Source organism: Ooceraea biroi, chromosome 10 (genome assembly GCF_003672135.1).
Source record: "Ooceraea biroi isolate clonal line C1 chromosome 10, Obir_v5.4, whole genome shotgun sequence".
Taxonomy (NCBI): Eukaryota; Metazoa; Arthropoda; class Insecta; order Hymenoptera; family Formicidae; genus Ooceraea; species Ooceraea biroi.
Window position 1 is genome coordinate 2,242,695 of NC_039515.1, and position 21,451 is coordinate 2,264,145.

General features: G+C 38.7%; 3 protein-coding genes across 6 annotated transcripts in view; 1 reads left to right on the plus strand and 2 right to left on the minus strand.

Annotated features, from left to right (window-relative positions):
• Positions 1–14: 14 nt before the first annotated feature.
• Positions 15–2,795, minus strand: LOC105278422. Of its 2 annotated transcripts, XM_011337497.3 has the most exons (10): positions 2,664–2,795; positions 2,036–2,222; positions 1,831–1,966; positions 1,538–1,755; positions 1,412–1,472; positions 1,197–1,325; positions 798–1,133; positions 574–656; positions 328–483; positions 15–236 (listed from the first exon to the last, which is right to left on the minus strand). In XM_011337497.3, exons 1-9 carry the CDS (start codon positions 2,698–2,700, stop codon positions 357–359), a joined length of 1,314 nt encoding a protein of 437 aa, XP_011335799.2. In that variant the 5' UTR covers positions 2,701–2,795; the 3' UTR covers positions 15–236; positions 328–356. The 2 variants fall into 2 exon arrangements, with proteins under 2 accessions (XP_011335799.2, XP_026829019.1); XM_026973218.1 differs by having other exon boundaries at positions 15–483.
• On the plus strand, positions 2,775–7,022 carry LOC105278423 (galactokinase). The gene is made up of 8 exons (XM_011337498.2): positions 2,775–2,914; positions 3,867–3,994; positions 4,079–4,318; positions 5,194–5,380; positions 5,585–5,727; positions 5,863–6,160; positions 6,452–6,773; positions 6,862–7,022. The coding sequence occupies exons 3-8, from the start codon at positions 4,157–4,159 to the stop codon at positions 6,929–6,931; spliced, it is 1,182 nt and encodes a 393-aa protein (XP_011335800.1). The 5' UTR covers positions 2,775–2,914; positions 3,867–3,994; positions 4,079–4,156; the 3' UTR covers positions 6,932–7,022.
• Positions 6,775–21,451, minus strand: part of LOC105278424 (sodium-independent sulfate anion transporter) — a 34,174-nt gene continuing 19,497 nt past the window's right edge. For 2 of the 3 annotated variants that reach the window (XM_011337500.3, XM_026973214.1), the window contains 10 exons: positions 15,444–15,774; positions 11,473–11,708; positions 10,793–10,994; positions 10,284–10,504; positions 9,302–9,644; positions 8,742–9,044; positions 8,219–8,364; positions 7,822–7,992; positions 7,539–7,692; positions 6,775–7,447 (listed from right to left, as the gene is read on the minus strand). In XM_011337500.3, coding sequence (XP_011335802.1) covers positions 7,407–7,447; positions 7,539–7,692; positions 7,822–7,992; positions 8,219–8,364; positions 8,742–9,044; positions 9,302–9,644; positions 10,284–10,504; positions 10,793–10,994; positions 11,473–11,708; positions 15,444–15,642 — 2,016 coding nt within the window. In that variant the 5' untranslated portion in view covers positions 15,643–15,774 and the 3' untranslated portion in view covers positions 6,775–7,406. Of the gene's footprint in view, positions 7,448–7,538; positions 7,693–7,821; positions 7,993–8,218; positions 8,365–8,741; positions 9,045–9,301; positions 9,645–10,283; positions 10,505–10,792; positions 10,995–11,472; positions 11,709–15,443; positions 15,775–16,733; positions 17,320–21,451 lie in introns of those variants that run through there. The other variant, XM_020031289.2, reaches the window with a different exon arrangement.

Genomic DNA, 21,451 nt, shown 5'->3' on the forward strand with positions numbered 1-21,451 from the left:
GTAATGACTCGACAGCGAATTGAACGAACTTTTTATTTGCAAGTAATGCTAATAACAAATTACATAAATGCTTCAAAAACGCTCTGCGATGTATATTGATAATGCACTACACAGTTATATATTTTCTCAATTTATATTTGGTCTTCTTTTGTGCACCAATTATCATATTTAAATTATGGCTATTGGTAATTCCGCTAATAATAAATTTGGCGCTTTCTCCTGGGAAAGTTCTATCTCTAAAATTGTAAAACAATGTCAATAAATAAGCTCAACGTACAAAAACCTACAAAGGTAACAACATTGTTTTCTTCCGCGTACTTCACGCACAATAAATATGTATATGTTACACGTATCGTTTAGACTGCAAAGTGGGTACGCTGAAATCCTTGTCCTAAACTTTGCAGTATATATTGGACTTCGTTATCGTTCCGATGGTAAAAGATATATGCCTCAAAGTTTCTTGCCACATTACAATTCGTTTCTCTAAAAATATGATATAAATGAATTGTACATATATGTATATAATTTTCAACAAATATTCAATATTTTAATATTAATTTGAAAATAACTCACCCCGCAATGAACGCAAAATAATCCGGGATATTGGCAGTGCGTCCACACGACGAAATCTTCATGTAACTTTGCTTGCATATTGTCTGAAAAATAAAATAAAAAAATATCACTCGATCGATCACACATTAGAATTTTTATCTTCTCGAATTTAATTATTAATATATTATCTTAATCCCAGCTGCACTTGATACTAACTACCCTTTGAATAAATTTCGTTCGCTCACCTCATCGTCCGACTCTCGAGTTACTTTAATCCCGATTTCCAGGCATTCAAATCGTACAGGCACTTGTCTCGCTTCCCCCGATTTGAGCAAACGCCAGATAGCTTTCTCAATTTGCTTGACATCACCCTCCATGCCGACGTGCACGGAACCGCAGTACTGCACGAAGAATCCAGTGCTCAGCGTTTTCTTCTCCGACTTCGAGATCTTCTGATCCTTCTTAGCTTTTACTTGATCTGATTGCGGTGTCTGTATCAAGGACTTCATGTTTTCGATACCGGAATTCTTGATGAGACTCACTATCGGTTCGTACAGCTCGCGAGATTGTTCGATACGACCCTGGAGAGACAGTGATCACGTCAGCATGTGTGTTTCTAATCGTCGTTAGCAAGACAAGCGCACCTTAATGATATGCAACATTATCGGTTGTCCACTAGCCTTCCGCATGATCTTACGTAGTTTTCCCTTGCTATCGCCGTTTATTACGTTCTCGTTTATCTCGTCCAGCACATCTCCGGTCTCGACTTTGCTCTGAGTTGCGTGCGGCATGTAAATAACGCGTAAGTTCAGGTCACTTAATTCTGGATAGTTACGTTAGATATTAGACGCTTTCTTACATCTTCGGCAGCCACTGATCTCTCGTCGACGTTGACGATTAACGCCTTCTCGTTGGTAAAACTGCAACATCAGATTAGAAATTTTTAATTGACGCTTCCCTTCCTTGTCGGAACGGACGAACTCACCATACGGAGATGCCCAAGCTCTTGCACGGTACCAGTTCCAGGGCCACGCATCTCGGCATCAGCCAGGTGTCGTCCAAAAAGCTCGCGTTTCTCAGATTCAGCTTGAAGTTCAACTTGCTGCACTGCAGTAGCACAGACAGCAATATCTGCCGTAGAATGTCATCGCCCAAAATGCTCTTCATGTCGTAAAACTCGGTAGCTAAAGTCGATAGTCTGGTCTAAGGGGACATTACAGATCTCTATGACTAATTAACGCGTATGCGTCACGCATGTTTGCGCCGTTAATATCTCACCAATATTTCTACTGGCATGTGAAGGCATTTTCGTACTAGGCACATCCTTATCAGGAAACGAAGTCGTCCGGTTGATGTGTGTATCTTTGCATTCTGCTGTGCCTGCTCCGCCACCAAAGAGAACGTGTTGCAGGAGCTAAAAATGTCGACATTATGCAGCAAGGATCATAAATAATGGAAAGAGGCAAATAGAGAAAATAATTACCTATAATTCTTCTCAGCGACATACTTCAACCAGTGCCAGGCATTGGGTACCTTAAAGTATCCAACACTGTCGACGCAAGGCAACAGTCCCTTTTGCAAGCAATTCTCCAAGCATTTGCAAAAGTGACACAGATCCTCGTTTTCGTCAGTGATCTCCTTGGTGTGCTCCACCAGCTTTCGAGTCCACCCTGAAAAGATACATAGATAAAGTAAAAAATAAGTACAATAAATTAATTTAGCTTCTACATATTTATCACAAAATAATCAATGGATGATAACTATCTCCGATGATTATCAAAGATTGATACAGAAACCTTGAATCGATAAAATAATGTCTCAAATTAATTTTGAAGTGTGACATCTTCGCTTTACCCAAAACATTAAACGTTATTAATCAAAGCTATATTTGTCACATCAATAATTAGAATGTAATATATTTTAGATTCGTATGCAGCTCTTTGAAAAATGTACCGTAAGATTTGTAAAAATAAATACAAAATTTTAATTCATTTTTTTCTTTTTTTTTAAGAATAAAATTGAACATCTGATATACAATCGTAAAATGAACGGATGAGAGATTGACTTATGCATCTCGCGACGTTCACCTAACCTCTTCACTCGCGCATTACCTTTTAGCTCCTTGATTAGTGGATCCGAGACCGTCATGGCACATTCTTTGCGGAATATTACCGTTAAATCGCCCGCAACGCGTCCATAATATAGCCTTCGTGAGAGGGGGAGGATCAGTTTAACGCCTGACTTATGTGTGTCAACCCAGTCTTGTCAACGAAACACCTGCATTGCTAATAAACGCAAGTGACGATGCGATGGTGGTAGTAACACCTGACGCGCTCGCTGACAATCGAACGTCGCATTAGTGGTGAGAATAGATCAGTAGATACGTTTGTAGGGTGCATTCGTTATTCAATATTGCCGGTACTGATAATACTCGTACTGGCAATATTCATTCTCGAAATACCATGTATCGGCAATACTCCTCCTGTACTATAATGTTTACTCTGTACTGGCAATACTCTGAATTTGTAATATTCACTGACAACTGTATACAAAGTTATAAATTTTTGTTATATTATGCATGTATGATGTAAAAACATTTGTAATTGGAACACTGCATGATTTAGTTACAGTTATTATAATTATTAATAATACCTATTTCTCTAATATATATTCGATTAATCTATTTGAGATTATTAATTAATTATTATGATTGTTAATAACACGTGTATAATTATAATATTATTAATAACATTGTTGATACTTTATACATATATATGCACATTTCATCGATATTCAAATTTTGCATGATTTTATACGAAACAAATTACTGCCCTGTGAGATGTTCCATGAATTGCAAATTGTATTCAATGCACTTTACATAGTTATTATATAGTCGTGACGATATCGTGACGCCTGCGTGCGGAATGTGAATTGATAATATTAATACTCACAATAAACGTTTATTTATGCATTGCTCTAGGTGTTCTCATTTTAATATATGGATATATGCCGTTGTTACAGTTATTACGAGATACATTCAGCGTTGTATTAATAATCTTGCAGCAATGATATAATAATGAGATTATAAATAACACTATCTCTTAAATAAGATTTTGTGTATAATACATCAATTATCAGTGATCAGTTTGAATATTTCTATTGCATAAATTCACCCTATTTTTAATGTGAGCAGCAATTTAATTGATAAAACATTTTAATAACATATTAATAATATTATAAAAAAAAAATATATATATATATTTAAATAATGTGTATTACTTCATATTTTCTCACAATAGTAATCCTTTGTGCAGAATCTCACTTGTACTGAGGGGCAAAGAAACGCTAAAGTGTATCGCCGAGTTCAGCGTGGAAGAAAGTATATACGCAAAAAGTTGCACTGATAACGCAATCCACGTCGTTTTTACGACTCCAATATCACGTAAGACTATTTATATCAGTATCGCCGCGACCGCCGACCGTAACGGTTATCTACCTCGTCACTTAATCTGCACTTCCGCCGTAGATCATCACCGTGCGTTGTGCGTTTCAAAGAGGCTCGAGAGAGCCCGGTTTATTTATCGAGCATTTACTTGTCGTCGACATGGCCGCACCGGTCTCGGACGTCGGCAGCATCAAGGCGAGGGCGTTACGGATGTTCGGCGAAAAATTCGGCGAGCAGGCCGATGTGTGCGTCTACGCACCGGGACGCGTCAACCTCATCGGCGAGCACACTGATTACAACGAGGGTTTCGTGCTGCCGATGGTAATTCCGAGAGATGTTGCTTACACTTCCCGCACAATTTTCCGCCCTTTTATTTTTTTCTCATTTGTTTATGCCCTCCGAACCGCGTATTCCTGTGGCTTCATTCTACAATAAATATATATAAAGTACAAAAAAAAATATAAAGTCCAAGATGTGTGTGTAATCTAAAGTGGAGACATCTCATTTTGTCTCAATTATTTTTGCATATGACGCGAATGAATTTAAAAATTCCATATCGAGTCATTATACGTGCGGATTATGATGTGTCAATTAATATATAAATGCGAGTCGTTTGCAGATGCGTTCAATACTCGGTACATGCAAAATTGTAATAGCGGGATGTCACGACCGCATGACACGGTTGCTTTCTTTTCGCACGTCCGATGGGCGCTTATGTAATCGAAACATGCAAATGAGACTCATCTGATGAACGTTCGCTTAGCGCGCCGCTTTGGCACAATTCGAATATTGCTCAACGTGAGAATGTGGATCAATGAAACGCCACTGTATAATATATTGTACAATAACTGATGTAGCTGCAAAGTGTCGGATGTATTATCGATTACTCGTCATTATGAAAGCCGTTATTCAAAGCTGTTTTTCCTCATTAAACGTTGTTCTCTGCGCGGTTCATATTATTTTTAATTGATAAAAGATAAAAAAATGAAAAAACTGTGTGTTTTCTGACGAAAATTCTTGTTATTCATGTTTTCTTATGTGAAAAAAATGTTGTATATGTGAAAACAATTTTATTCACACTCATATACAACATCAATCATAAATACAGATTGATAGATCTAAAATAGTGCTATGTCTGATCGCGATCTAATACTCATCATTGATAATACATTTTATAATTTTGTATTAACCGTTAGGCATTACCAATGGTCACTGTGATAGCTGGAAAGTCTCACAGTGGCCGAAAGATCACAATCATTTCCTCGAGCGATGCGATCGGCGGTACAAACGAGTTCGAGTTCGAGGCGGGAAGTCGAGCCGACATAAAACCAGGCGAACCAAAGTGGGCAAACTATATAAAAGGATGCATCGCCAATTTTATTTGTAAGTTTGACAAATTAAATGATAGGTCAATCATGCTCGTAATTTTGCGGTGCATTAAATTCTAAATTTTTTATCGAGAACAAGCTGAACTTAAATTTAATATATTAATATTTAATAAATTAAATAAATAAATTAATTAAATTAATAAATAAATTAATAAATAAATTAAACGAAGACGTAAGATGCAATAAATATACATTTCAGGTGACGTTCCTGCGTTCAATGCCGTGATCGTGTCGACCGTACCGGCAGGTGCCGGTCTTAGCAGTTCGGCCGCCCTGGAAGTAGCGACTTACACCTTCCTCGAGGCGTTGAGTGGGAAAAAACCAGAGAAACCGGAACAAAAAGTAACGATCTTTCATTCGCATCTCATTATTATATGTTATTATTACTGTGCGACTATGTAATTGTACTAAAACATAATTAATTAATCGTAAAATAATTAAAATTAATTAATCTGTAAAATACATACAAATTCGTAGGCTTTAGCGTGTCAAAAAGCGGAGCACGATTTCGCTGGGGTGCCCTGCGGCATAATGGATCAGTTTATCTCAGTCATGGGTAAAGAGGGCTGCGCCCTGCTGCTGGACTGTCGAGATCTTACCACAAAACAGATATCCATGTTGCACATAGATGACTACGTGTTCCTAATAACGAATTCAAACGCGCCGCATAAGCTGAGCTCGAGCGCCTATTGCGAGCGCAGAGACTGTTGCTACGAGGCCGCGAAAATGCTGGGCAAGAAGAGCCTGAGAGACGCGAATGTGAACGATATTCAAAGTAATGACTAAAATTCTTGCGCGATTTCCTTCAATTTATCTTACAGTCGAATTTCATTTTGCCAAAATGGATACAATGATTATTTATTTACAAATTTCACTTATTCTTAATTATTTATTTATGATTTTTACTAAAGTTAAGTGAATCATTTTACAAGCATATCCATTTTAATACAACAAAAATAATGAATTAATTGTACAAATATTTAGTTGTTTTTAGTTAATGTTACTCCTGTTCGCTGTTTAAATCCAGCTTCTTTTCTACTGACAAACTGATGCCCAATATTTCCAGCACTGATATCGCGAAACGTACCTGATCGTACAGTGAGGAGAGCCCGTCACGTAGTCACGGAGATTCAACGTACTCGGGACGCTGCGGTAGCGCTTGAAGAGGGCGATTTCCAGCGATTTGGCCGATTGATGAACGAAAGTCACGACTCACTGCGTGACGATTATGAAGTCTCGTCCAAGGAGCTCGATTCCCTGGTCTCGGCGGCCAGAGAGGTCGACGGCACGTTAGGAAGTCGTCTGACGGGCGCCGGCTTCGGCGGCTGCACCGTCACCTTGCTGAGGAAGAACGCGGTCGACAAGGCGATCCAGCATATGCGGGCGAAGTTAATGTTTTTTCTGTATTTTCTATATTGTCCGATGTTCTTTCGTCGTGTTACAAACGTCGTTAATCTCGTGATATTTTGTTTGTAGGTACTCCGGTACACCCACCTTCTACATAGCGACACCGAGCGACGGTGCAAGGGAAATCGGCGTGAACTAAGCATTAGCGTTAATGCCCGAGAGATACAGACGGTTTACAATATTGTATTTGAGGGATAAACATAAATATATAGGAGAATATTGCTTTTGCTATTTGCGGCTTACTTTTTCCTGCAGACTTCGCTCTTCTGCTTGTACTGCCAATACATCGAGTCATCCTGCTCTATCATGTCCTACCTGATAAATTTAATCGGGATGTACGTCTCTTGAACGTTCGCGTTTCGTAAGTACAAAAATTTTACACACATTGTGTAGATCTAAAAGCTAATTTTTATACTGGCTCCAACTATGCTCATAAATACATACGCATTCATATATACAAATTCTTAATACAATTAGCTAAATCTGCGAAATTATAGTATTTTTTTACGGTAATATACTGTCTATAACGACAGTCGCACCGTTTTTACTTAATAATACTGATGCTCGTGAAGAAAGAGAAAAGATTGCCGAACCGTCCGTCTCTTCGTCGACGGTCAATATCGATTGAGACTCTCGGCCGATATGTTCGTGTATTCTGCAATAAAAATATGTAATATAATTATAATATATACAGAACGGACTGTTACGCATGCACAGCAGCCATCGTTAACTATCGATCGATTTACCTTTAAGGCAGTCGTTGAGCTCGAGTTCGCTAGAACTGCACATAAGCCCGGACGGCTTCACACCTTTGAAGATCTCGATAACGCTCGGCTTCAAGTTGTGGAAGATTAAGGGCTGACCCCGTTTAGTAAAATCCTCTATCAGCGTTTTGATACCCTGGAAAAGAGAGAAAGTTGAAATAGAGATGATGTAATATTCATTAATTCACGTAATTTTATTAATATTCGTTAATATATGTAATTGTTAATATTCGGAGTAAATAATTTCCATTATTTCGTCATTAACCTTTGCAGCGGTGAAATCGGCTGCTTGGATATGCGTTGAATCGATCACGACGGGCACGGCAGTTCCCTCTCGCAATCCTTGCTTGCTAATAACGGCTCGCACGTATTCGACGCTCGGAAACACCAGGCTTCGATCCGGAGTTATGACAAGATACTCGTAGCCACTAATACTCTGAAACAAAAAGAATAAAACGTTGATACTTTGCAAATTGCGATTATATTAAAAATTATTTTTTATACTTTATAAACTGGAATAATTAAGATAAAAAATTGTTTAAAGAAGCCTCAGGCAAAAAGTCGACTCCTAATTTGTGAAAGAATCTGTCGTTAAGGTATCCCTCGGGGTAATGGGAAAATCCTCATGTACTATCACGTTTTACATCGAGCCGTAAACTCACCGTAGCTTTATGGACCCGTAACGTCGGTCTGGCCGTGGCATAAAGTAGGAACAAGAGATTTATACCAATCCCGATCACTATGCCCAGCTCGAGTCGTATGAAAAGACAGCAGAGGAACGTGACCACGGCCGGTATGAGATCAATTTCTGTAAACATATTAGCATATGTTGTATAATTAAGCAATATCATGATTTAAATATATCAAGAAGATTATCATATAAAATTTATAAAAATAGATTATAGGGATAGGAGTAAAAGTGTAGATAGGTAGAATAGAGAAGAAATATAGATATAACGTCGTACGTATAGATATAGGTATAACGAGATAAAAATAATTGAAATGTTTAAATTAATTTGAATAAATTAAATAATAAAATTATTCATTTTAAATAGTAAAATTACATCTTCAAGATTTCCTCTTTGCTTTACGTATTTATCTGTGCATTTACAATTAATTGCGCTCCATTTGATCTTATTATAGCCAAGTTGCAAGTAAATTCACATAAAATAAAAGAAAACATACTTTTACTTCGCCACATAGGTTTCACCACTTGGAACTCCACCATAAAAACGACCGCGGCGATGATGACGGCGGCCAGCGCCGCCTTGGGAATATAGTATAAATAAGGTGTGAGGAACTGCAATGATATTAGCACTAACAATCCAGTGTAGACTCCACCAAGAGTCGTTTTCACCCCGGATGAGTGGTTGACCGCACCGCGACTGAGGCCACCGCTCACTGGCATCGATGATACAAACGACGATACCACGTTGCACAGGCCCAGCGCCAGCATCTCTTGAGTCGCGTCTATCGACTTGCCTTCAGCTGCGGAGACGTATTATTTTATTATGTATTTTTAATTTTACTTGCATTCCATAAATGTTTTTTATTTGGTCATTATTATTGATTTCAAACAAGGATTAAATTTTAATTCAAGTAACAATTTGCAATTTGTAATTTAATTTAGTTGATTAAAATTTAATTTATCAGCGATCCGATGACTTTTTGCAAGCATCTGATAATTTGAAAAAGAAAACATTTGTGACAATATGAAGATCGTTATATTCTACGAGTTTCCTTACAGAACACTTTAGCGATGGAGATGGTTTCCAGCAGACTCAGCATAGGAACGACCAGACAGCCAGTGCCCAAGGCAGAGATCATGTCGACGAAAGTGTAGGTTTCGTTGCCGACCTGGGCTTCGAAGGGTGGCAGGCGGAATTCCGGTAGTCCTTGCTTCACGTGACCCGTTAAAATAACGGGCGATTCTCCCAAGTGCTCTTCGAGGAGCCAGCACATTACCGCGCAGACGATCACTATGATAATGTTTCTGGCCGTGGAGATCAGCCAGAGCAATTTCGTGATGGCTTGTTGAATTTGCGTCGGTTCTTTGGTGTTCTTTGCCACTGGTATGTCCTTTATTTTCTGGAAATAAAAAATATATATCGTCATCTATCATCATATATTTTGCATGATGTAATTAACCCTCCGTCGTCTATCATTGTTTTAACAACGCCATCGTCCCACTGTACACTTGGGTGTTATACATGTATTGCTAACACATAACTGCTTTAAAAAATTTGGCAAAATTCCGGGTGACTCTTTGAACGTTCCTGAACATGTTTTGACAGTCGCCAAACCGGAATGATCAATAGGTTTTTTTTATGAAAAATTGAAATTTGTCGGTGAAATTTACCATCGTAGTTTCAGGCGTGTTACTCAAGTGTACAGTTGGACGACGGAGGGTTAATAAAAAGAGTATATAATAAAAAGACACATTGTAATGAAATTAACATCAGAATACATGATGTTGGATAATAAATAATTTTCGGTATGCATAAAGGAGAACATTAAGCGAAATAAGTTGAAATTGATCATGATTTAGTGATTTTCTGAAAAATTTAATTAGAATCTGAATAAGAAATTGATGAAACTTCATTCAATTTTAACTAATAAGCTTATAGTTATCGGAGATGTACTCGATTGTATCATGTAGGTTTGGTTTCTCAAGTGTCGAAGCAATAACCAGGCAAGCCCGTTGCAATTTAATGGAGTTGCGCTTACTCGAAGAAGCAGGAGAACGATTATGCACGCGATTCCCAGAGCGGTGTCCCAACGCCTCGTCTCACCGATATGCTCAAAGATACTCCGCCAGACTTGCACAAACTCGGTGGCGGCAACTTTGAGCCCAAGAATATCTTTCACCTGGCTGGTAGCGATGATAATCGCCGCTGCCGACGTGAATCCCACGGACACAGGTCCAGATATAAAATCCAACAAGAATCCTAATAGTCAAATAATACAGAAATTAACATAAGAAATTCTAATTCTACTTCTAAAACGAGTTACAAAAATATATATTATCAAAGAGAATAAAATATACCCATATATACTAAATAAAAATATGATGTTTCGACATTAAATAAAAATACATATTGAAAATACGTATGAAATGAAGACATATTAAAAATGTATTAAATATATATTGAATAGTTATTACTAGTGTCGATAATCGTGAATACGAGTTACATCAATTTCACAAATAGAATTAAATTTCTTATTCTTTACCTTACCTAATTGTAAAATGCCCATTAATAAGGAAACACAACCGGAGATGAAGCAGAGCAATATAGCGAAATCAGGTCCCAGATGGGCCTTTTGTAAAGTCTCCCTCGTAAGAATAGCGGCAATAGCGGTTGGCCCGACAGGTACATCCTTCCAGGAGCCGAAAATCGTGTACACAAAACAGGCCATAAAAGATGAGTAGAGCCCATACTGCGATCCAAAGCAAAAAATTGAATTTTCAATTAAACGCATTAATTTAAATGATATCGACCGTTCTAAAAAACTAATTCCACTTTTTTAATACTACAATTTAACTTTTTTAAATATCAGAGTAAAAAGTTTCCACAAGGTATGATGTTCTTTAACTTTTTAGATCTTCTATAAACGAAACAGAGGATTATCAGATATTCTTATTATAGTCACCGCATAAAGTATATGTACATACACTTTAAACTTCATGTAAAGTTTGAATGCTGCGACAAGCTTTTTCAATTGTGGCGCCTTCTTTTCAAAAAGAGCGTACGGGACGAAGATAAGGAACGAAAACACATCGGCTTCATTGCTTTATCGCCTTTATGTAAGGCTCCGATTTTGCAAATGTTTATTTATGACGCGTCGAAGTTGAAATTTTTATATCGACGTTTACAGATGGATATAACGAATGGTCCGATGGTTTTATCAAGTTTACCTGTAACGGTAGCCCCGCGACGTTAGCATAAGCTATGGCTTGTGGTATGACAGTGAGGCCTACGGTGATACCCGCCACCAGATCGCTCACCACGTACTCCTTTCGATAATTCGGCAGCCACGCTAGGATAGGTATCCTTTTGAATAACAGCTTTTTCCTGCACGAGTTCCGAATTCGTCGATGCAGCCATCTTCTTCCGGAGGTGCACAAGACATTCTTATCGGAATTTTGCGGTACTGCGAAAAATTATAAAATTATATTCTATTATATAGATAGGAAAAGAACAGTAGAAAATATAGTAGAATATACTGAAAATATAGAAATATATGCATATAATAGAAAAATATACGAAATGTCTTCAACACAAGCGCATCAATGGCAAGAATATATTCCATAAAAAGAAGTTCAAGTTTCAATTTTTGTAAAATCTTTTTACAGAAATTGATAGATTAAGATAAACTTTATTCTAATATATTTATCAATTTAATTATAATATGTATCTTTACTTTTATCAATATCTTTTATCGTAATCTTTTTATTTTATCAATATCTTTATCAATATTTTTTATCAATAGATATTTTATAAGTTTGTATTTCTTAAAATTGCAGGATTTAATAATTTGATTCTCTTTGAGACAATTTACCGGAATCTCGCATTAAAGGAAGTATAAAGACGAAACATTTGATGTACTGAGAATTGACTCGTTTATGAGTCGTTTCCGAGTACGAAATTAAGAAAACATCACACAATAGTAACAAGCGATCTTATTACGAGAACAATAATAATATCTCTATATCGCGTTACGTTTAACGCTCATCTCAATTTCATACGTCAATGTGTTAACGATGCGGTCGGTAGTGGCGTAATTTCCTTTTTTCTGGTGCAATCATTCGTGTTTCTAAGACTAACCGGAAAAAGGGGAAATACCTAACTCGAATGCACAAAGATGCCAAGGCGAATTATTATTCGACGCTGCAACGTACCGGGTGCCCCTGATCGACGCGCATCAGAAATCGCGAGATAACGATTTGATAATACAATCGATCAGGCTGCATATCACGAAGACAGAATATCTCTGAATCGAAATATGCAATCTACGACATCCAAATCGCAAGATACACATTTTTCAAAGAGTGCGTACTTCGAACGCAAAACATTAAATAAACGATGCAACAGAGATAATTATAAAATCATAAAATAATGGTTTTTCGCACGAGCTTCGAGCTCGATTGCACTAGAAACGCAGGTCGAAGCAAGAAGCGCGGAACGTAGCAGTCTGTATCCGAGATGTATTCGTGCTTAATGCAATTCTGTTAACATTAAATCGCTGGGACGGATATTAAACAGAGTGGACGTAATTAATGCGACTTCGTCGGAGGAGACCGCAGAGAACGCAACGTAGTCTCCTTGATGTCGTGTCCTTTAATCCCTACGTCGCGGTCGTATCCTCGAGATGATCGTGCGCAGAGTTCAAGGATGCGAAGGATCCACGGCGTTTACTGGCACGTTATCGTCAGATGCATCTGAGAGTTAGCTGCCAATTTCCGTGATTCCGTATTTCCGGCACGTAATCGAGTTCTGCATCTCGCTCGTCGTCTCCGACTCTCCGTGCGACATTTCGTCTCGCGGTTTACGCAGTCGGACACGCACGCACGCACGCATATATACACGCATCGACACTCCAATCGCAATTTCCATTAACATAATTGTGCACTGTCACGCGAGACGCAATAAAATAAAACACTGTTCCGGACCCGGTGATGATGCTTAATCAACCGCGAATGATCTATAAACTTAGCAGTGCATTACATTGTCAGCGGTAATTAATTAACGCTCAAATTGCAGCAGTGTTGCGGTCCACGTGCAATTCGAGGGTGAAGAGAACGGAAGGGAGGCGCATATCATTATCCTCTCTTGCGCAGATTTCGCCATTTACCGTCGTCATCAATCCGATAATTGCAACCGCGAGATGACTGAAGTTTCATTCTTGATCAAGCTGTCCGCTGTAACCGCAAGTTAATATTACTTTTTCATGCATTAATACTTGATGTATAATAGCGTGTTAATTAACGTGAGAGAAACAAGTATCATCAGAAAATAATAGAGAATAAATTCCTGCGTATGAATAATGAATTCTACATAACTTTTCTTTTCTCGTCAGACGAATGCAGGTTGCGTATAAAATAATTAATAATGTATATTATTACAACGTTAATTAAATTTAAATGAAATGTCTTACTCCTGATATCGCTTATTATCTGTTGCGTTCCTTTTATTATTAGGAAAAGATTTAAATAAAAAATAGAATAGAGTTTGAATAAAAAATGCACTGTTTTCGTATTTCGCAGTTTCATTAATGTATCAGTGCGTCTGCGGCGACGTTTCTACGATCTAAATTTATCATTCGAACTCATGCGTGTATTTTGCAAGAGAGATATGAATGTCGATAGTGATCTGTATAAAAGGATATGTAGATTAGCTGATGATTTATATATACTGATGTACTCGTGGCTAAGATTTGCAGCCACGCAAAACGAAGCCGTCGATCGAAACCAACTTTAAGAAGAGCTGACGTAACAACGGTAATTATTACACTCGCAGTGTCGCGCCTTCGCGAAACCAGGACTGTTTCTGCTTTTTTTTTCTTCCTCTTTTGCAAACTGGTCACCGCGCTTTGAAATATTGTTCCTTTTGCATATCAATTAACGTGCTGACACCAAAAGTAATAAAAGCGCCAATGCGCACGCATCACAATCACCTCTCCTGCAGAAAGATTCTCAAACGTATGTTTTTCTCGAAGCGTATGTCTCTCATATTGCATTAACGATCTCATTATACATCAATCAAGCTTCGTGTATTCGAATTATAGGTATCCATCGATCTCATTTTTTTCAGTTTTCAGTTGCAATGCAATTGTTATCGCAGCTACATTCACGAAGGCCTTTCGCGTGCTGCATGAAAAGTCTAGTTATAATTAAACTCCCTCGCATTCCTGGCTATTTTATATCATTTCTCGTGGAAATTTGTACCGATGGAATTTCACGAAGCAGTATAATTACCGAGAAAAAATGCCTGTGGCTGCGGTTATACGTGTGTACAATTGTGAATGCGCTGAGCGCGAATGAGTCGCGATCGCGCGACTGCGGAGGCAGCATGCCTTGAAACAATTTTTCCGATTGCGAATACCTAGTGTAAAACGCTAAAAACGACCATTCAGCCGTGAAAGTGAAGGTCGGCATACGGTGCACCGATTATTTTTGCCAATTTTTGCCGGTAGCATTTCCGCCGCCGATCCGGCAGCACGCTGTGCCGAATCGTATCGCACGTTCAATCATCACACGTACATCGATTATTTTCTCGTCCGCTTTCACGGGTGAACCGGGGAAACTTTGCACAGACCGTCGTGCGTGAATCTGTGCTTCCGCTTTTCCGCAAGTTTTCCGAATTAGAACTGCACGGTACATTTTGATGGTACGCGAACACGTTGCGAGTAAGAGCTATTGTTTTGCGCAGTTCTCCCTAAACTCTCGATTTCTTTCAGAAATCTGAATCGGTTTTTCCTTGAAAAATACCAAGAAAATTTAGTTTTATTTTATCGCAGTTTTCCAATTTACCTTCCAATTTATCATTATCAGAGCGCAAGTATATTTGGAATGATTTAAGAATATTTCATTCGCTTGTTCCTCGAGAATGTAGATTCCGAAAAATTCGATCGATTGTCTACCATTTTTCCGCATAACCGTATTATCTAATCTCCGACCATATTTACGCGATCAGACGCATTTGACAAGCGACACTTTTCTGTACTTTATTCCAGTCATAAATTTATAACGTCCACTCATAAATCTGACGTGTCTTATCTCAGTACCGCCTGATTATTGAAGCAGCGTGGGAAAAAAAAACGTGAACATCGGTGAGAAATGGAAAACTCCCAGTTCGTTCGAGGAAAATCAGGGGCGTTAAAACTCACCGTCGAGGTTGACGATTTTCGCGTCTTTGGTAATAGCGTGGGCGCCGATGATCGTGCCGCTGGAATTAGAATTCGGGGCATTCGGCTCATTGTTGTTGCTGCGAAGAACATCGTCGAGCGCGTTACTGCTGAAGCCGGTCAGCCTGACTTCCCTGCGGTTCTCCATGTCGTACTCCTCCTTGACGTTGTACTTGGACATGCTGCTGTCTCGGAGTGGTCCGTGCGAGATTCGGGACGTCCTTCAGTACCGATACGCGACGCCGATATAAAGATGGTGCCTCCTCCTCAGGTGGACTCCATCCTGCCGCGAGCTCCTGTTCGCACGGCGACCCTGAAACGGGAGAATGAGTGGATTAATTTACACAGCGCGTATCGGTGCCGTTAGTTTTTCACTTGTCTCCTTATCCTTAGATCGCGCCGATAACCTTTGCTCGAACACGATCCTACGCGTACGATCGTATGTATATCAAGTGTCCTCTCACTTCGACTTCATCCGCTCGAGACGGGATTATTCCGAGTCATTATTATCTAGCGGCTGCATTATCTCGGGATCGCTCGATCGCTACGGCGAAACGCGAACCTTCCGAGGATTCCGTGCTGCATTAGACTTCGCGTTAATTAATTGCGTCTGATAATTCCGCTTAATTACGTGTTTTCCATGTAAGCAGATTGTTTTTTTTTCTTCGTAACGTCGATTCTCCATGTAAGAAATGTCTACTAATGATAAGGCGAAAGAATCTCATGAGAGATTCTATCGCTTCTTTTTTTCCTAATAACAATCAATTTCCTCATTAGCTAGTCTTTTTCAGCCATTCAGCCAAAATTCCGTTAATGACGATTTTAATAATGAGACAATTGCAAAATTACCCGAATGAATTCTCTCCTCGCCGAGGCACCCGATTGTACGTAAAAACAGCGGAGAACGGCGATCTAATAAAAATTCACACCACGTTCTCCTCCTCTATAAGGCAAAACGTGCATCGGCGAATTTGCGTTGCGCTCGCGATTGTTCGTGCGAACGCGGGTTTCTCAGATGGACGGCAAAAACGTAGCAATGGCGAACGAGCGCGCCGGATAATTGACGGAATTTCGCAATTAGCTTTGCGAAAACCCCTGTAAAAGAGCGGATTTCGCTTTAACAGCGAGTACCTGCGACGCAACAGTTGAGCAACAATCCGTCAAGGGGGGAATACCGCACCTGAGATAATCATTGGGGCACGCTTTGAAAGGAGATCCGTCGCATAATTACACTAGAGCGATCTATTCGCTTAATTAAGATCAGTTACGTACGTGACACGTATTGAGAGCTGAGATAAAGAAACTGGAAAAGAGAAGAAAATTCGTCTGGGAGGTGTCGGAAAAATTGATTGACGCTGTTCGAAAATACACTGTCTGGCAAACACTGTCGCGGTCGCCGATGTGCGGTCTGCTTCCTGATAATTATCGGATGCGATAATCGTCGTATACTTTAAAAACATTGTAAACGCTCTGTAATTGGGTGAAGATAAATTTGCGTTTTCGACGACGACGATAATGACAACGACGTATATGCGTCTATGGACCTTATCGTCATGCTCGGTTATTAACCATAAGTAACCGTAAGACGTACGCGATCACGCGTGGCACACGACTCACGAGAGAAATCCAATTAACATTAAAATGCGATTAATTGATTGCCCTCAGCCTGGAAAAAAATATAACAACTTTACTTGGAATTAAAGAGTTTCGCAAGAAGCTTGATTATTTTTTCCAGTAGCGATCGAACTTATGAAAAAAAACTTTTTAAATATCACCGATATTTCGTCAGTGATCATTTTAATGACGAAATAATATTCTCACAGCCAATAAAATAAAATGAAATCGCTTATTTTCTTAATATTTAGACATTGTACGCGTTACGAGAATATCACGTGCAAGATTTCGCCAAATTAGAATCGCGATCCAGGAATCTCACCTTCTGTCTTCCCTTTCTCTCTTTTTAACGATTTTGCAGGTCGGATGTACGTACACGTCTGGACATCGCGCGCACGAGTAAGAGCAAACTCCCACGCGAGGCAACAAGCGTCAAATCGAAGCTAGCTCGGCGATCCAGCTAGTTGGCCGCATCCGAGCTTGTTACGAAACGGAAATGCGGCGAATACCGGAAACCGGCGCTCGACGTTTACAATAACACGTCAACATGAAAAGATGAGTGGTGCGTTGGGAAATCATTCGAATTACTCGTATAATTTGATGTGTGCTGTCCGGATGCAGCTTTACGTACGAAACGGAGAGCGCGGAATCCGGGTCGAGCAACGTCGTCGAGGAAATCGTGCGAGTGCGCGTGGGGAATAGGACAGTCTCGGCGCGATGTATGTTTACGTAATTAATTTCGTATTGAAAAATACTCCAATTAGCCGTGCCTTCCACGTATCAGGCGTATCCTATCAGGCGGATACGCCATGCTCATTATTGCGTATCTACCGTATCGAATAATGCGATATTATGTAAGGCGATATATCGTGAGCACATTACGGACGTCATCGTTGTCGTGAAAAAATCTGATCGCCTTCGAGAAGATTTTATGCGCTCCGAGAATGCGAGTGAAACAATGCGAAAACGAGAAGGTTCAGCGGTTTTAATTATTTTGTTAAAAAGAAAGGTGCGTAGGTTTTCTTTGTGGTAATATAAATTTTCTTTTTTTTATAAAATATATGATAGTTTTGTCTCACAAAATTCGGTTTTCGACGCCAAAGCTCAACTCATAATGCATAACGATTTCGTGCATCCTATGACAGCAGCAATTTTGTATTTGCATGTTAAGTGTAATGCTTCTTTTTTAACAACGCAAGGCAAAAGATGATGACACAATACCCGTATGTCGGCATACAAGTTTCCTTTGTGTACTTCATAAAATTAATATAAAAATATTAATATAAATGTATGTGTGACGAAACTTTTCCTTCGACTGTGTCGAATTTTTTTTTACCGTAAAATTTATAATTTTTCATCGTGTAGAATTTTAAATTCGACGAATTTGCATTCAGTTGAGCCGCTTTCACGATTTCACACCACGACATCAGCTTTCTTTGCAGCTTCTTCTCTTATACTTCTATTTGTTTCTCTGCTTTTCTTGTTCTTGTGCATTTTTGTTAAATATCACAATATTTTTTTAATGATAATATTTTATGGTGTCTTTGGCGCTTCTCGAAGTAGATGCAGGAGTGATCTTCGAAATGTGTGGCCATCGGTGATGTCTTAGGAAGTCACGCATTTCATCATAATTATCAAATTTCTTTAGCTTTGCGAAACTCTTTGCCGCCGGCGATAGAACGATAACGCGCGGACAAGCTTATCGTGAGATGTGCTCTTGAGATCATAAACAAAACCTCAGAAATCTTTTCGATATTTAAGATAGCAATAAAAGTCGCTTGATTACATAATCAACAAGATTTTGTGTATCACCAAAGATCTCCTGATTAAATCTTAAAAAACATGATTACATTTCTTTAATCAAAAAATCTTGGTCGTAATGTATACTTTAAATCGTTTATGTAGATGTATCAATGACTAGATTACGATTATTTCAATCGTTATTTCAATTATCTTAAATATCTTGATTTAATCGTTTATATTGTGTAACTAGAGAAAATTAATTAAAAACTTCATCGAAAATGACTTTATTACCGTGATATGAAGAAACGATCAGGTCAGGTTACTGAATTGCCTCATTGCCGGAATCTATATATACGCATAAATTATAATAAAAAACTAACATGATACATCATAATATATATATGTATAATAACACAACATTTATCCATACTTCAACTGATTCATTTGCATTTCTCATTTGCATTCCTTTAATGTTCTTAACGATCATCATTGATATTAATATCCGCGATATGTATGCATAATAATATCATTCGGATCGACAACGATAGCAAAACGCAAAACTACTCGTTTCTTCAATTTGCAATTAAGAACAGCCTATTAAATATTTTAATGCATTTGAAGTGTCTGTTAAAAGTAGCATACGTTAAGTAGAAATTACGTTCCTATTTATTGAAATTTTACGTGTTACTCGGATTATTTCTCATCGATCTAAAAGTGCAGGTTGCGCATAAAACTAGGATTCAATTTTGTTTAAAGTACAAAATTAATCTTTTGATTAATTCTTTGATAAATCGCATTACGGCGAAAGTCGTGTCGTGTGTGCAATTTTTTCGAGGATCACACAAGGATCACAAGCGAGTATCGAAGAACGCGTTTCCGATAATAAACGTCTTAGCGCGAAAGATGCGTCACAGTAAGAATCGAAGTTGTTATCGTTACAATGCTCTTATCGTGTGAATTAATTGTGTGGCTCATTATTTAAGCATTCCGCGCATATGACGAAAGAATTCACGGCGAATACTGTCCACATTTGCAAATGATTTGTCAATGAATCATAGTCTCATAAGTCGAGGAAGTGGACATCTCGCCTCTGGAAATCCTTGAAGCGATATTGCAGACGAACGTAAATCTCTGTGTTTTAGCTAGGAACTCTCGGAACCATTTGTATACCGACGCTATCCAGATCGTTAAAGTGCCACTAGTAACATCTGCTCAGCTGTAGCATCTACAAAACACTGGCGATATCTCCTGAAGTATTTGAGCTACGCGATTCCCGCTAATTTCTAACACTGTCATTTACGCACAAAAGGTGCTTATTTATAATTGCATGCAATGCAGCTAGTCTTTTTTAACATGTAAACGCAATTCAGGTAATACGAATACGAATTGTTGAGAAAGCGTCATGAAAATCTCAAAAATCTCAGAAAGACAAATTAAATATTCGGGAGGCATCCTGCAGACTGCAGTGTTTCAAAGGATACGCATTCATCGAACCGAACTTTACGACTGATGACTTTATGACTCAATATTTTGAAAATTTGAAACGCTTTCTATTTTCAAACCTTGAGAGCTTGAAAGGACATCTCTAGAGTCCTCGTATAAGATACCTCATATTTTTCAGGAAGTCTTACAACATTTTCTGAAGGTTCAACACGTGTTCTCTTGAAGATGATGCGTCAAGAAATGCAGAAGGATATAAGAGGTTAGTATCGCATGCAAATTTCGTGGACAACATGAGCGATTACAACACGAGGAAGTATATCGGAGGTCTATCAGCGGTTTTTGTCTGATGTCGTCAGACACCGTAACTGAAAAAATATTGCTGTGGTCAAGGTTCTCGCTTACGAATGCAACCGAGATCGGCTACAGTAGCGAGACGTTTACGAAACTTCGAGAGATATTCTACAACTAAAAGTTTACTTTGCGAGAAAAACGCGATGCAACGTGAGAAAATGAATATCACCGTGCTCGATGATATTAATTTAATTATAATAAATTCAAGAAACCGCGTAATCGAGTAACGTGAAATTTTTTAAATCGATACAAAGTGACAAATAACACTTCCGGGCGCTTCTTAAAAGAAAATAATAGCTCGAGGTACTTTACACTTCGCAAAATCTCATGCTTTCTAATAATTTTCTTATTTGTGCACATTTGAGAGTTTATTTTTCGCGAAACATTCGCGAGACATACGTCATATCGTGCTTAAGAAAAGACATTTTTTAAGGGAAAAATTATTCTTTGACAAAGAAGATATTCGTGCCTCGTACGAGAGACACATCTCGCTCGAATTCTCACGCGTGTCTATCTGGATTCGGATGTGCACAATTTACTCGCGCATGAAACCGCGGCTGAATCCACGCGCGATCGTTTCACTCGTCTGCAGTCATTGTACGTAAAAGGTAAGTGCGTGCGAAAGTTTATTAGAAGGCCTATAATCCTACATAAAGGCGGATGATGCTTTCTCTGGCGCAATTTCAGCGTTTAACGTGGCGACTGATCGGCGTTTCTTTCCTCGCGGTATAAATTCGCGCGGAATAATCGCGTCAAATGCAATGCGAGCGGTTTCTACTTCGCGGTTCGTTTCGCTTCGCGATCGAGTGCCGCAAAAAGTGTGTCGTCCGACTTTGAGA